Source organism: Aquarana catesbeiana, linkage group LG02 (assembly GCF_042186555.1).
Source record: "Aquarana catesbeiana isolate 2022-GZ linkage group LG02, ASM4218655v1, whole genome shotgun sequence".
Classification (NCBI taxonomy): domain Eukaryota; kingdom Metazoa; phylum Chordata; class Amphibia; order Anura; family Ranidae; genus Aquarana; species Aquarana catesbeiana.
The window spans coordinates 594,593,624-594,609,415 of NC_133325.1; the positions used below are offsets into that span (position 1 = coordinate 594,593,624).

General features: G+C 39.5%; 1 protein-coding gene across 1 annotated transcript in view; it reads right to left on the reverse strand.

The window, feature by feature from the left end:
• Positions 1 to 1,651: 1,651 nt before the first annotated feature.
• Positions 1,652 to 15,792, reverse strand: part of LOC141128789 (amine oxidase [flavin-containing] A-like) — a 201,021-nt gene continuing 186,880 nt past the window's right edge. The window contains exons 14-15 of the mRNA XM_073616286.1: positions 12,080 to 12,142; positions 1,652 to 4,689 (exon numbers count right to left, since the gene is read on the reverse strand). Coding sequence (XP_073472387.1) covers positions 4,537 to 4,689; positions 12,080 to 12,142 — 216 coding nt within the window. The 3' untranslated portion in view covers positions 1,652 to 4,536. The remainder of the gene's footprint in view (positions 4,690 to 12,079; positions 12,143 to 15,792) is intronic.

Genomic DNA, 15,792 nt, shown 5'->3' on the forward strand with positions numbered 1-15,792 from the left:
AAATTCCTCAAAGATTACAGAGGCACTAAAATCACATCTCCATCAAATTGAATGCAAGTATGTGCGTGAGAAATTAGTATATATTGGTTTCTCGTAATAGCATTTCCAATGTTTATTCCTGAATTTGTTGTACAGTGGTTAAAATCTTTTGCCTGTATATGCAATATTTAACTATTTATCATATTGCTTTCAAGGACTATGGATATTTTTTCTGCAAAGAACACAAATGTACGACAATATAATAAATCATGATAAAAGTTTATCGATTGCAAAGTTTTTTTTAACTAGACATACTTTGTGCAGTTTAGAGTATAGACTGTAATCTAATCTTTCCATTTTTAAATCAAATCTGATCTTTATACATCTGCCAAAATATAAAATAATACCACATGGGTGCAGCAGCTAGGACACAACACATGAAATCATGGTTATAATACAAAATACTGTCAAGTAAACTCAGGTGGCTTCCTAAAGAAAACCAAGATTGTCTGTTTTGCTATAAATGAAATATCTTTTAATTAAAAAAAAACCTCAAGTATAGACAGATATTTTATTAAAGGATACTTGCAGTTTAAGGGCCCTCACACATATGCATTTTGATAAATAGCGCATGTGCAAAGATTTGCTATTGTTTTTGTGCCCACTGTGCATTGCTGAAAAAGTGTGTTTGTTTGGGTAGTATGTGAACTCTAACAATAAACACCTTTTATTTGCTTCCTTTTGGTCTACACACTGAGGCGCCCATCATTCACTCTACTGTCTCCTCCTTGTACTACTGCCCACCTAAATGACTCCTTGTGCTGCTTCTCTCACCACCTCTCTCAGCGCTGCTGCACACACTGTACCAAATCAAAGGTATTTATACCACTTTTTTTTTTTCTTTGCGAAAGTAAATGTAATAATGTATCTGTAATTGCGCTATTCTGTGCCTTTTATATCTGCCTGAAGTTTAGCTTTAAATTAGGCCCATATTCCAAGCTCAAATGAAAATTAAAGCCTAGTAGACACTATGAGAAATTCAGACAACCGATCATCCATTCTTCCATGAATGTGCGTATCATGATGTAACTGAAAATAATATTACCTTATATGAAAATTCTCAAACGACAAAGGCAAATGTATCTGCGTATCAGCATCTTCCGGGTCACAGTATTTTTTATTTGATTATTTCCATACGAAGACTGTACACATTTAGTGAAAAATCGGAAGATGTGTTCACGTACGAGAACGTTTTTCTAGCTTGCGCCTTTTGGTTTTTATTGTCCGAACAGTCAGAATTGGCTGTCAAAAAACACTATACTAACGATCAGATAATCGACCGATCAGTGCTCGTACAGAAATGTTCATCTGATTTTCTTATCGTTTGTACGTGCCATGAGGACAGCACTGAGTAAAAGGCACCATGAAATGGCTTAGAATACCTTGAATGATCCATTTTGCCCCTGAAAGAGAATGAGCTTTTGCTCATATTTGAACCTTCTCAAAAGTCTAAATTTGCCAGTAAGTGAGCAAACTGTGGGTAGGTCCAAGCCTAGTCAAGTATACCAATACGTTTAAAAAGTTTATATGTGCATATGGCTATAAGGGGCTTTAGTGCTCTGTGGGTTGCATGAAGGAAATTTATGATTTTCAAAGTAAAACTGCACATAAATCAGGAAGAAAAATCAATGTATTAAAAAGACATATTACATTTATGTTCAGTAAACTGGAGAGTTAGTAATCCCCAACCTCAGTTATACAGCACAATTAAGATTTAATATAAAAACAAAACAAATCAAAATAAACAGTTTCAAGACATTTTCCATATAACACATGGCAATAATGCTAAGTGAATTTAAACTACCTTAGAATATCAAGTGGAGTGATTAGCATTTAAACCAAGTGAAAGAAATATCTGAATTTTATGAAGAAATAAAAATCTACAGCTTCCCTTCTTAAACACATACTTTACTGCTTTAACAGTTGCTAAAAGGTAAAATTATTTTTTATGGTTTGATCTGAATTACTGTTTTCCAAGATTGTATTATATTTAAAAAAAAATTCATAGCTTCCATAAAAGGAATGAACTCAAATAGTAATGTTGAGCATTTAAATAGGTTTCCTAGTTTATCTGTAGAATAAAGCCGGCCATAGACAGTTCGAATCTCGGCTGGTTCAGCAGGAACCATTCGAGATTTGAACCATGTATGAGCAGACTAAAGGTACCCAAGTTAATCGACTGACCAACTTGGGTACAACCAACCTGTTGGATTTTACATGTGATTATTGTTTGACGTGTATTGCCACTAGCAATGATCAATGTGTTCTCCCAGCGGGGACGGCTTCCCTCTGGATGCCCCAGCTCAGATGGGAATGCTCTGAGGGTTGTAGTGAGCTGCATTGGCCAAAAATAGTGTAGCTGTGTTTTTCACATATTGAAGCTTGTTAAAGCAGAACTTCACCCAAAAGGGGAAGTTTTGCTTATCTGCTTCCTCCTCCTTCCCCCTTTAAGTTTTGGCACTTTATATTTTTTGGGGGATGTGGGTACCTGGTTTTGACAGGTACCCACTCCCACTTCCAGTCGGATTGCTGCAGCAATTCAAGTGAACGTTCGGCCCCCCTCTCCCTGCAGCCTTCTGGAAAACGTTACAGGTCCCAGAAGGTTGCGGGGCCATTCACAAAGCGCAGCATGGCTTGTGCATACACAGTGAGAAGCCAAACGTGAAGCCACAAGCAGTCGCAGCCAGCTTCTCTAAGTAAACATGCCAGTGCCGGGGACCCGAAGAGCCAGCTTGGGTGAGGATGGAGCTGGATCCATGGACAGGTAGGTGTCCTATTATTAAAGTATTAAGTATTTGTAGCTGCTGACTTAAATGTTTTTGTTTCTAGGGTGAAGAACCGCTTTAATTGAGGGGGGGTTTGGACTGAGGGATGGAGGGTCTGGACTGAGGAAGGGGGGTCTATTCTTAGTGGGGACGGTAGTCTGTACACTGAAAACATGGTGTCTGTGACACTGACACCATGTTTTACCGCACTTGGTGACACCAACCCTAGTGACGCCACTGCGAAATACAAAGATACAGCAGGGAGGATTCCCGCATCCACACCGAATATGTGGATAGGGGAATCGGTTCCGTTTTTTTTTCATTCATTCGGCTGGTTGAACAAAAAAAACTGAAACATGCATGGCCATCTTTAGTCCCTTGATCTGTTCCAACCTTGTTCAAGCTTCAGGGTGTGTCTGCTCACATTCTAGTACCCCCCTTCTGCCTCCTGCTCCTCCCTAATATACAGTAAAATGAATATCTATAAGGGAGAGTAGAATTCATTATTGCCATGACAAGCGTGCAGCCTGTAGTCCCAAAGAGATTTAGGAAACAAATGGAAGAGATATTGTCTCCGGTATACATTTTGAAGCAATAGTTTTGGCATTTCTATATTGCTTAAAAACAACATAGCATAATATTTTATCTTGTCAAATATAAATTATTGTTGAGAACTATTCTAATATATATTCTGACTCTCTGTCCCTCAAAGTAGGTCACATGTAAAGTCTCAACCCCATGCACACAACAAGGGCTAGTTTGAGATGAAGGCAATGGACCAAGACAAGCAAATAGGCCTTTGGATTGTGGGGGCAAACCCATGAGAGCACGCAGAAAACGTACAAATTGCATGCTAAGGAAATTAAAACCCTAAATCCACAGCTGCAAGGCAAGAGAGTGTTCACTTTTCCATCATATTGTCCACTCACCAGATCTTGTACTATTCAATAAAACATGAGACAAAGTGCAGATCTTACAAAGATTCACTTTAAAGGCTATATTCAGTAGATTCTTTATTTGCTAGTTTCCCTAGCTTTGTAGCTAAAGGCTCTTCTGCCATCAAAGGCCTTTCAGTCTGGTAAGTATAGGATACAATACTGCTGCATTCAGATGCATATAATGTATGGATCTGAATGCACCAAATTGCACATCTGTGTGCATGAACCCTAATGATGACAGATCCTCCTAAGCTCTAAAAATAAAGTAAGGGTTATTTATGGAGCTTGCAGTTATTTTAATTTTCTCAGAAACCTAAGTAAGGAACTGTTTAACAGTGGATAATAGGTTGACGATTTTAGAACTACTTGACTTCATTTCCATTAACATCTTTATGTTTTACAGTAAGTTACATATTATTTTTTAAGGGTCACACAGAAGGTTTATGGTTGATAAAACCGTTTACTGTATGTACTTGGCCTGAGCTACTTTATTGCTCAGGTACATAAACCCAGGGATATTATACAACCAATAACAGATGTTTTACTGAACTTTATGTTAAAATGACATGCCAAAATCTCATGGGAGGTACTATTTATGATCACCTTTTAAGTTAATTTTTAAATGATTTTCTTTTTTTTATCAGTAAATTTAAGAATCTAATAAGCAATAAAAATGGGTTTGTCCAGTTTATGAACACAGATTAAAAATCTGATTCTAAAAATGGATACATCCAAATACCAAAGTGGTTGGTTTTCATGAAGACTTGGTAGAATGAAAATAACAAGAATTAATATTAAACTCGAAAAACAAATCCTTTCTTGTGTGCGAAGAATCCAAGAGTGGCCACGGCTAAAAAAGTAGAGAAGCCAATGAACCTCACTAAACCTCGAGCAGATGGTAGATTTCTTTCCAAAAAAGATTTGTTGAATGGCAATGCAGGGACATCCTACAAAGAAAAGATCATTTGTTAGATGCTTTGTCATGCAAATGACTTTTGTAGTTCATACATTTCTTTACCTCTGTTTATGATAATTCATGAAAAAACACCCATATTTTTTTTTCCTGAACACATTACAACAGAGAAAGGGGGTTGCATTCTTAAAGTAGATCTGAAACACTGTAAACTCTAATAAACTGCTAAATGTTAAAGTAATTGCAAATGTTGTTGTCAATCTATTATGGGCCTGTGAAGGCAGGCTTTGGGCCCATGTCAATGGCATCAGCTGGAAATTAGTGTGAGATGCTTCTAAGATTCAAAAATTATTTACAGGTGTATTTGGGCTGCAACTGATTTTCTTTGACCTGCTTCAAGCATTCCTATAAACATGTATGGGTGTACAAAACCTGCTTGAAGTGAACAAAACCAATTGACATAAGCCCTAAATCTGTACCTTCTGTTTAAATTATATCTGGTGATTCTGCCATGAGGGCTTTTACCCAGACATCTCCTTTTATGGGGGTACAACTTTCTTCCAATTGTACCCCTGGGTTGTCATGAGCCACATTATTCATTAATGGTCTACTGCTGTCAATACCAGGAGGCTGGCCTGAAAGTGAACCTTGCAGTAAGATGAGAAGTCTGCTTACACTGCTTAGGCTCCCTTTCCCATCACAAATCACCTACACTTGGTAGATATATATTTACCTCACTCTTCTATTTGTGGTGTCTAGGCGAAGATAATATTACTCTCCTTCCAACTAGGTCCTGGGGAATACAGAGCAGCCTAAATCTTGGGAGAAGACGTTTGTGCAATGTCCTGAGTATTTTCTCACAAGATTCTACCTGCTCTGCATTCCCCAGGATTGTTTCCAGAAGGAACATTACACCCATTGATGTGTAAGACAGGGGTAAATGAAATATAAAACTATTTTTTTTTTTTTACAGATACATTATACACTTACTAACTGTAGGTGACCTGCAAAGGGGGAGGGGGCCTGGAAAATCTGAACGGGCCTTGCATTTTAATACAGGGTCCACTTTAAGCAATCATGTGTAACTAATGCTGCAGTGGGTGCATGGAGACATAAAGTGGCTGTAAGAGACTAGAGATCAGCAGCTTTGAAATCTAAAAAAAGGAAAAGAAGAACAAAAGGGATTTCATGAAAAACTGATTATGATACACAGCTTTAGCAGCTATATGTTACACAGTAAGGAGTTACATTTACTTGGATTCTTTGTTGATCCCATAAAGATGTGTCTTTTTGATAACATTAAGGCATTTCTAAAAAAAATATCTGACACCCTATAGCACCTATGACTATAACTTAAAAAAGGCTGTATACACTTTACAACTCTGCTGGATGATTTATGTAGAAATGATAAGTATAGGTAACATTAGAGACCAAGGATCTCTATTAAGTCAGACTACAAAATAAAACAGGCATTTCAAAGTGGGTCTGTTACAATTAATGATGAGCAAATTGATTTAAAAATAAGGAAAATTGCAGAATGCATCAATTTACCTTGATATATCCTTGTAAAGTCTTCCAATTTTCAGAGAAGCTTACAAGCTGTGAACCACAACTGCCTGGATTCCTGATTTGTGTGACTCTCAGTGAATAAAAATGAGCAAATCATCACTTCTCCCGATTTGAGTATTATTAGTTGCTAATTAAGCAAGGCTTCTTTTCTAATATTAAAGTATTATATTACTAATACAAAAGTGAAGTAATATTAAAGGGAACCTTGCACCTAAATAGTCTAGGGGAAGTTATTATCTTCCTTCTAGCAAGATTTGGGTAATGTAGAGTTCTCCAAATCTCATAGTGTTAGGATTGGGATCTGAACCTACAACCTCTGCTGAGTCTAGCAATATCTCTGCTTGCTGAGCCACCTGAGATGTTGGACAGCGTTCTGTCTGCACCTTTGGATAACCCTGTCTTGTACCTTGTTTCTGGTGAACCTCAAACTCCTTCCTCTTCCCATGAACTTTCTATTTAAGCACTTCCTGTTTGCCAGATTATGGTGCTCTCTTCAGCCGACATCTTGCTCCTTTGGGCATCTGCAGCTGTCCTTATCTCGACTACCATTTGTTACCCACCTTCGGCTTGTTCAAAACCTGCAACCACTTGTTACTGACCTTTGGCTCATTTATTGAAAATGCTTCTGCTTGATCCCCACCTGCTATATCTGCTACTGGACCCCAGCTTGCTCACCTCCTGATGAGGCGATCCGGATGACCTGGTACTAACATGCAGCAAATCCCATCTCGATCATCAGGAACTCTGGTGAATACCGGTTAGTGCTTAGACCCCGCACCTCAGGTGAGCCTGTGTCATCTGGTAGGGTGACCTGCTTGTGTACTTATTCAGCTGTTTGGTGGGAGCCTCTCTACTGCTATTGTTACTGGTCTCTAAGCCTGACTCCTGACTGTGACACAGAGAGAAGACACTCCCAGCTCTGTGTTGAGGCAAAATTTGAAGTGTTCCCCAAGATCTTAGGTGAGTATAATATCTTTTTTCCCCTAAAGGTGTTTTTTTTTCATAAGGGGTCGATGTATCGCTAGTCTGTTTTCTTTTTATTACCCAGTGATAAATTCAGTTCAAGCACAGTTAATACACTGTCTGTTCAGCATGATGGTTATTAATGCGGGCAAGTTAAAATATTAGATGATATTCTAATGTCTGTTCAAATTAGGCTTCAGTGATGCTAGAGCTACCCATTTCTGTGTGTAGTTTCTGTTACAACATGACTAAATTCACTTAAGGCTACTTGGTGCTGAATTTAAAAGGGCATGTTAAGCTCATGCTCACACTACAAAGCATATCTTTAGCCAATATATTTTTATTTATTTTTGGATAGAATAATATGGCAGGATTAGAATATCTGTCAGGTTTTACTGCTGTCTGTGTTCCCACTTGGGAAAGTCAAAACTATCTGCCCTGGGGATTTTTGTTACTGTGATAAAAAGTGATGGAAAATTCCAAATTTTACAGCTGTAATCATAATAGGAAAAGATGGGGCATCACTGCAGTAACACCCACTTAACAGTGATGGAAAGACATCATGCCTATCTAAACTAATACAGCCAATGTTACCTAAATGTGAACAGTAGAACACAGTAAACTATTTGCCCAGTCTGAGCTCTCCTTCCACTGCTTCTGGGATTACACACAGTGTAAAAAAAGACAGGAGACAGTTTGAGTTTTTATGAACTCTCAGACTGTGGGAGCATTTCTCGGGAGCGGAGCTTTTTTATTTCCAGAAGGCATTGGCGGTGGGTATAGTGATTGATGATGGATCTACACCAGGGGAGATTTATTTTTTATTTTTGTTTTTTTAATAAGTAAAACTGCCTCCTGTCTTTCTTTTGTGATGAATGAGTAGGGGTACTATGTACCCCTACTCATTTACATAGGGGGGCCAAGATATGGGGGGCCCTGTGTTAAAGGGGCTTCTAGATTCCAATAAGCCCCCTGCCTGCAAACCCCCACAACCACTAGTCAGGGTTGTGGGGAAGGGGCCCTTATCCCCATCAAGAATCGCTCGCCCCCCCTTTCCTGAACTGCCAGGCTGAAAATGCTTGGATGTGTCAGGTATGGATTTTGGGGGGGGCCCACTTTTTCTTATTTTGGTGTGGGGGTTCCCCTTAATATCCAGACCAGACCCAAAGGGCCTTATATGGATGGGGGGGGGGGAATGCCGTTTTTTTAAAATAAATTTTTCAATGCCAGCAATTCTTTTTTTTTTTTTTACATTCTATTTTTTTTTTACATAATTTTTTTTTTTATATTCAGCTGTCAGAGGTGATGACTCATCGGTTGTTAAGGACGCGGCGGCCACCCACTTCTTAACAACATAGTATTTTCTACTGGTACTAAATACACTACCGCCACACACTAAATTGCTGCATGTTTTCACTTCTAAAATACCGCGGTAAATATGCGGTATGTAGCCTCCCTGGCGGTTTTCCCGAGTGTGGCTCGGGGTTAAAATTCAGGACCATTAGCGGTAACCCCGAGCCACACTCGGGATTACATCGCAGGATCCTGGTGTGGCTTTACTTACCTTGTCCCCGGGATCCTGCGATGTCCCCCGCTGTGTCTGCGGGCTCTGTCTCCTCCGAAGCCTCTCCGTGCCAGGCTCCGTTCCCTGCGAGTGGTGCGACGCACGGGGGCGGAGCCTGGCGGCAAATTCAAAAAAGTGTAAAATCATAACACATACAGTACTGTAATCTTACAGATTACAGTACTGTATGAAATTATTTCACATCCCTTTTGTCCCCAGCGCTTTGTCCTATGCCCTGCATGCAGTTTTATGTTATATATACTGTTCTTTCTGGCTGGAAACTGGAGATTGTCCATAGCAACCAAAAAGTGTCCCTTTACATCAAAAGTGGCTTTAGACCAGCTAGAAAACAGCGATAGTAAATTAGAACACTTGCAGAATTGAGCGATAGTGAATCGTGGGGAAATTTATTTTAGTATTAATTTTTTTTTTTTTTTTAATTATTTATTTTTATTTATTATATTATAATTTATGTTTTTGTGTTTTAAACTTTATCATACCGGGGATATCTACTAGACTCTTGTTTGGACAGATTTAAGTGTGTTATTGTTAAGAATTACAGACCTACAATATAAAACGCCAAATTTCCATGCAAAATAATTGTACCGCTTTCAGCACCTAAAATCCGAAATAATCATACCGCCAGGGAGGTTAAGTAGCGTTTTTTAGTGAATGCCAAAAATTATTTTAAAGAATGCTGTGCGGTATCTTACCACATACTCGGATGCGGTAAGATACCACTTTGCGAATGGAGCTCATTATCACCTAATATAACAAGGAACACCGCAAGTCAGTTCTACTCATCAAGAAACAACACTGCAATCACACATAGAGAACAACACAAACAACTTTCAGAATACTACTGACTACTATTCCTCAAATTCAGTGTATAGAGAGGGTCCTAAAACACTCTTCCTGGTGAGCCCCACCAAATAACCAATTGTTAAATTACTAGAAAAAAGTTTTTTATAATCCAGAAAAGAACATGTATTGTGTTTTTTTTAATTTGTTTTTTACATTTTATATTGCACCAGTGTACAAGTGAAAACAATTGCTGTTCTGACATTTGCACAGAGCATGTTTACCCGCAATAAAAATGTAGCAAATGTGCTCTTGTCAAATATGACACTTGCCAAATATTTAGTGAATCCTTTACATAGTATGGCAGGTCCCATTGGACATCTGCTCAGACACACCACTCTATGAAATTGCATATGCACCCTGCCCATGGTGTACTGTGATAGCATCAGCACAGTGTACACTGTGGCTGTTTTGTTTTTCTTTTGTTTTTCTTTTGTTTTTCTTTTGTTTTTCTTTTTTTTTCCCCCATCAATTAGTATGCACTTTATGCAATTTTGTTTCTATTCAGGGGGTGTATGTACAATTACTAACAATTATTAGACACAAAAGCACTGAAGAATCTTTGGCATGCCACTGATTAATTGGCGGGAGATGGAGTGTGCATCTCATAGAAAACCACCCTTACTAGTAATTTCACTCTATGTATGATGGAGCCAATGCATGCACATCTTAAGCAGAAAGTAAACACTTTGAGAATATGACTGTCTTGTCAGTGCATGATCCAGTGAAGTGAAGGCCCTTTATTTACAAATCACAATTAAAATTTGATTGTGGGTGTCCTTATCTCCATAATCAAATATGTAGAACTCTACCATACATAGGACTATAATCAGCTGGGTATCTGCAACCTAATATACACGAATCTTTCACACAAGATAATTATAAAATCTTCTTTTAAAATATCTTTAAAAAGAATATGTGATGTGGGTATTACACCAAGATCATCCCTCATAATATATTAAAAGGCAGTAAATACCAATATTTGTTGTGTTTGTGTGATTCTCACACTTCACTAGCACACAGTAAGTGCATCTTTGCTTCAAAAAGTCTACGCATTTCACTGCATCTTGCTGCTTCCTCAGGACTCACTAATTTACAGTAATTTTCATTGGTTGTCAGCACTATGATGGAATCCTTAATGGGCACAACCCTTAGGATTCCCTTGATGTAGTTCTTTGTAACATATTCTTTGTAAAAACATAATAAAAGAAGATTTTAAAATTAAAATATAAAACCTTTAGTAAATCAGCCACAGAGAGTTAATTCAATTCTTTTTTTTAAATTGCTATTATTTTAGCTGCACAAATATATTATATATATATATATATATATATATATATATATATATATATATATATATATATATATATATATATATATATATATATATATATATATAAGCACTCTTTTTACAATCAAACATTATGTGAATACAGTATATGTACATTATGTGAAACACAAGCATTATCTTTTAAGTGTTACCAGACTCTGTTGTTCAAATAAAGGTTAAAAATAATGTGGATTACTCACATCTTTCTGCTCGTGCCACCGACCTCAGTAGTAATGAAAAAAACCTGCCTACTTGAGATCCTGCATTATCCAGCACTTTGGGGTGGTTCGGATTTATGGTCCACCACTGCCCTCAGTAGTTCAATTCAATGGCCCTAAGTCATTAATGTATCTTGTAGTGAGCAGGTGTGAAGTAGGGGTGGGCGGAGGAACCACAACATGTTCCAGGAAACTGACACTCTCAGAAGTGTCATATTCTGCAGGATGTTCAACTGCCATTTTTTTCTTTACTACTGCAGAAGTCAGTGCTATGGGCAGCAGGAGAGGTGAGTATTCAGGGTTTTCTTTGCATGGGCAGCTTTATGTTCAACCTTCATTTTTCGTGACACAATGGGGTTGATTTACTATAACTGGAGAGTGCAAAATCTGGTGCAGCTGTGCATGGTAGCCAATCAGCTTCGAACTTCAGCTTGTTTAATTAAGCTTTTGACAAAAAAAATCCCTGGAAGCTGATTGGTTTTTATGCAGAGCTGCACCAGATTTTGTACTCTCCGGTTTTGGTAAATCAACCCCAACAGCTACAGCAGATTAAAGGTAAATGCAAACTGAAGAAAAGCAATATGAACAATGAGTCAACAGAACAGTGGATACAAAGTGAAAGGTTGTTGAAAAGCAATCAGATGCAATGTGTTGTAATACTAACATGTAATAATGACTTGTGTGTTCATGACAAAGTCCTATCTTATTTACAAATGATAATCATTAGTACCATTATCCTACAGCTGCTTCCCACCCACTTCAATTTCCATCAGCTGTCCCCGCAAAGCTTGACATATACTGCTCAGCTAGAAAGGATTTGTGGGAAATTAACAAGCTGGTGTTTTACCAAAATTATATTTTTACCTCTATATCATCAAACTCATTAATTATATGAATTGAAGAAGAATGTGGGACTTACCTCAGACTCTGGTTCAGGCACCCATATTTCATTTTCTGAAATGAGTCCCATTTTGCACATTATCTGTAAGGAATAGTAATATATTTTACGCTTTTATAATTTCACAGTTTGAAAAAATACCAGTTTGAAATGAACAGCTTTAAAAAAGGCTTGATTAGAACGGAGAATTTAAATTATAGATTACTTGACTGCTTAACAGACTGTGCTTTCTAGAAACATATTTCAAGCAGAATGAAAAGCAATAAATATTGAACAAAGTATTAAAACTGTATGGAAGATACATCCATTTGTTCCTTAAACAAAATCTGTGGGTAGATGAAACTATCCACTGTGCTAATTACATTCAATAGGAGGAGCATTCAGGTTCCCGCTTACAACTCCGCATACCTAGGTTAAGTGCCCCAAAATGCCCAAAACAGCGACCAACTTCTGTCACCATTAGATCTGGCATGCACCTTCTAATTTTTGTTCCTATTGGTTTAACTCATCACCTATCACAGCACCCAGCTGTGCTCCACTTAAAGGTGGGTCCCTGTTCTTGATTCCTCTGGTGGGCCCCAGGAACCCCATTTGATACTTTACTCATGTCACCTTATACTCTCAGGTTTTTCAATAAAATGTACATCATTTAAAGGTGTGTAGTACTAATATGGTATATATATTTTTTTGTTTACTAACGTTTTAGTATACCAACATATACAATAGAAAAAGTACAGAGAAATCTTCCAGTATATCTGAAAATCAGAATAGATATAGTCAAAAAATATCTCTGTTGGAAAAAAACTGAAATAAAAAGATAGAAATATATTGCTATCAAATATTAGAATCACAGCGTCAAAATAGTTTTGCAACATACAGTATCTCAAAAAAGTGAGTACACCCCTCACATTTTTGTTAATATTTTATATCTTTTCATGTGACAACACTGAAGAAATTACACTTTGCTACAATGTAAAGTAGTGAGTGTACAGCTTGTATAACAGTATAAATTTGCTGTTCCCTCAAAATAACTCAACACACAGCCATTAATGTCTAAACCGCTGGCAACAAAAGTGAGTACACCCCTAAGTGAAAATGTCCAAATTGGGACCAATTAGCCATTTTCCCTTCCCGGTGTCCTGTGACTCATTAGTATTACAAGGTGTGAATGGAGAGCAGGTGTGTTAAATTTGGTGTGAATGGGGAGCAGGTGTGTTAAATTTGGTGTTATCACTCTCACTCTCTCATACTGGTCACTGGAAGTTTAACATGGCACCTCATGGCAAAGAACTCTCTGAGAATCTGAAAAAAAGAATTGCTACTCTACATAAAGTTGGACTAGGCTATAAGAAGATTGCCAAGACCCTGAAACTGAGCTGCAGCATGGTGGCCAAGACCATACAGCGGTTTAACAGGACAGGTTCCACTCAGAACAGGCCTCTCCATGGTCGACCAAAGAAGTTGAGTACATATGCTCAGCGTCATATCCATAGGTTGTCTTTGGGGAATAGATGTATGAGTGCTGCCAGCATTGCTGCAGAGGTTGAAGGGGTGGTGGGTCAGCCTGTCAGTGCTCAGACCATACACCGCACACTGCATCAAATTGGTCTGCATGGCTGTCAACCCAGAAGGAAGCCTCTTCTAAAGATGATGCACAAGAAAGCCCACAAACAGTTTGCTGTGGTCTGGTGAGACCAAGATAAATTTATTTGGTTCAGATGGTGTCAAGCGTGTGTGGCGGCAACCAGGTGAGGAGTACAAAGACAAGTGTGTCTTACCTACAGTCAAGCATGGTGGTGGGAGTGTCATGGTCTGGGGCTGCATGAGTGCTGCCGGTACTGGGGAGCTACAGTTCCCTAAGGAAACCAGAATGCCAACATGTACTGTGACATACTGAAGCAGAGCATGATCCCCTCCCTCTGGAGACTGGGCCACAGGGCAGTATTCCAACATGATAACGACCCCAAGCACACCTCCAAGACGACTACTGCCTTGTTAAAGAAGCTGAGGGTAAAGGTGATAGACTGGTCAAGCATGTCTCCAGACCTAAACCCTATTGAGCATCTGTGGGGCATCCTCAATCGGAAGGTGGGGGAGTGCAAGGTCTCTAACATCCACCAGCTTTGTGCTCCATGCCCAAGAAGGTTAAGGCAGTGCTGGAAAATAATGGTGGCCACACAAAATATTGTCACTTTTGTCCCAATTTGGACATTTTCACGTAGGGGTGTACTCACTTTTGTTGCCAACAGTTTAGACATTAATGGCTGTGTGTTGAGTTATTTTGAGGGGACAGCAAATTTACACTGCGTGCAGTGGACGAGACGAGAGAATACACTGCCTTCTGCCAGTGACTGTCCTGGGACTATCGCTGAAGAACCACAGGTAACAGCAGTGCCTGTACAACGATACCACTGTGTACATCTTTTTGTATTGCAACACAACTGGAACTGTTGTGGCCATATTTTGATCTTGATGGAAACAGCTATACAGACTGTATTATACAGTCTGTATAGCTGTTTTCATCAAGATCAAAATATGGCCAGAACACAACGGCGGCCCATGCATTAAGGGCGCACGGGCGTGCCGCCCCCTCTCTCCTGCCACCCCTCTATCACCTATAGATAAATTCATGCATTGCATGAATCTATCTGTGGCCGCTGCTGCCACCCCCTACTCAGGCGCCCGGCCCCTTTTCGGGTGCAGGATGCCTGAATTATAGCGGCGGGGGTGTTTTTTAAGCACCTGATTAGAGCCATAGGCTCTAATAGGCGTCAAAAATGGTGACCTACAAGCGCCATGCTGGGCGCTCGCAGGTCACTCAGCTGTGTTAGAAAAGCGAATGACTATTCACTTTCCTAACACTAAACCGCCTCTCCGCCAATCATGATGGGCACACTGGCAGCATATGATGGGCACACTGGCAACATATGATGGGCACACTGGCAACATATGATTGGCACACTCTCAGCGTTTGATGGGCACACTGTCAGCGTTTGAGGGCACAGTTACAGCGTTTGGCACAGTGGCAGCGTTTGGCACAGTGGCTGCATTTGATGGGCACAGTGGCTGCAATTGATGATTTTTTTCATTGAATTGTTATTACAGCCCATTCTCCAGGTTTCCTCCACAAGACTGAAAATGTTTCAGTACTCACTATAACGGGGGTCGACAACCTGACGATCTTAGTCCAACTGTCCACCGCGAACGGGTTTCTGCGCCGCCGACCTCCGCTTTCTATGTGCCAGTCCTTGTCTCCCATCCCAGCCTCCTCCTTGGGTGGCTCCACCATGCCATTTATGTCACGGTCTCTCTCTCGCCCTCCCGCCTCTATCCTCCTCCACCACTGTCATCAGTGAACAGCGGAGACCGGGAGGAAGCACAGCTCAGGATGGAGGGCGGGAAGAGGAGCTGGCGAAACAAACTTTTTATGTGCAACAAACTTTTATGTTAAACCGCTTTAAACAGATTAGAAATTGCTAATCAGACAATGGCAGCTTGATCCTTCTATTAAGCTTTTGCATCAGGTTTCTTAAACCTTTGCCTGCCTGTCTGAGCTTTATGTGATAATGACTAAGCCCCTCCCCTTCATGACATTGTCGAAAAGGGACCGAGCATGGGTGTCCATAAAATTATGCCCCCCCCCCGAAAAAAGTTCTGCGGACGCTCATGGCAATAGCCCATTGAATGGCACTGAATAGTGTGTGTGCACGTGCCAGTTTTTGGCAAAGGGGTGG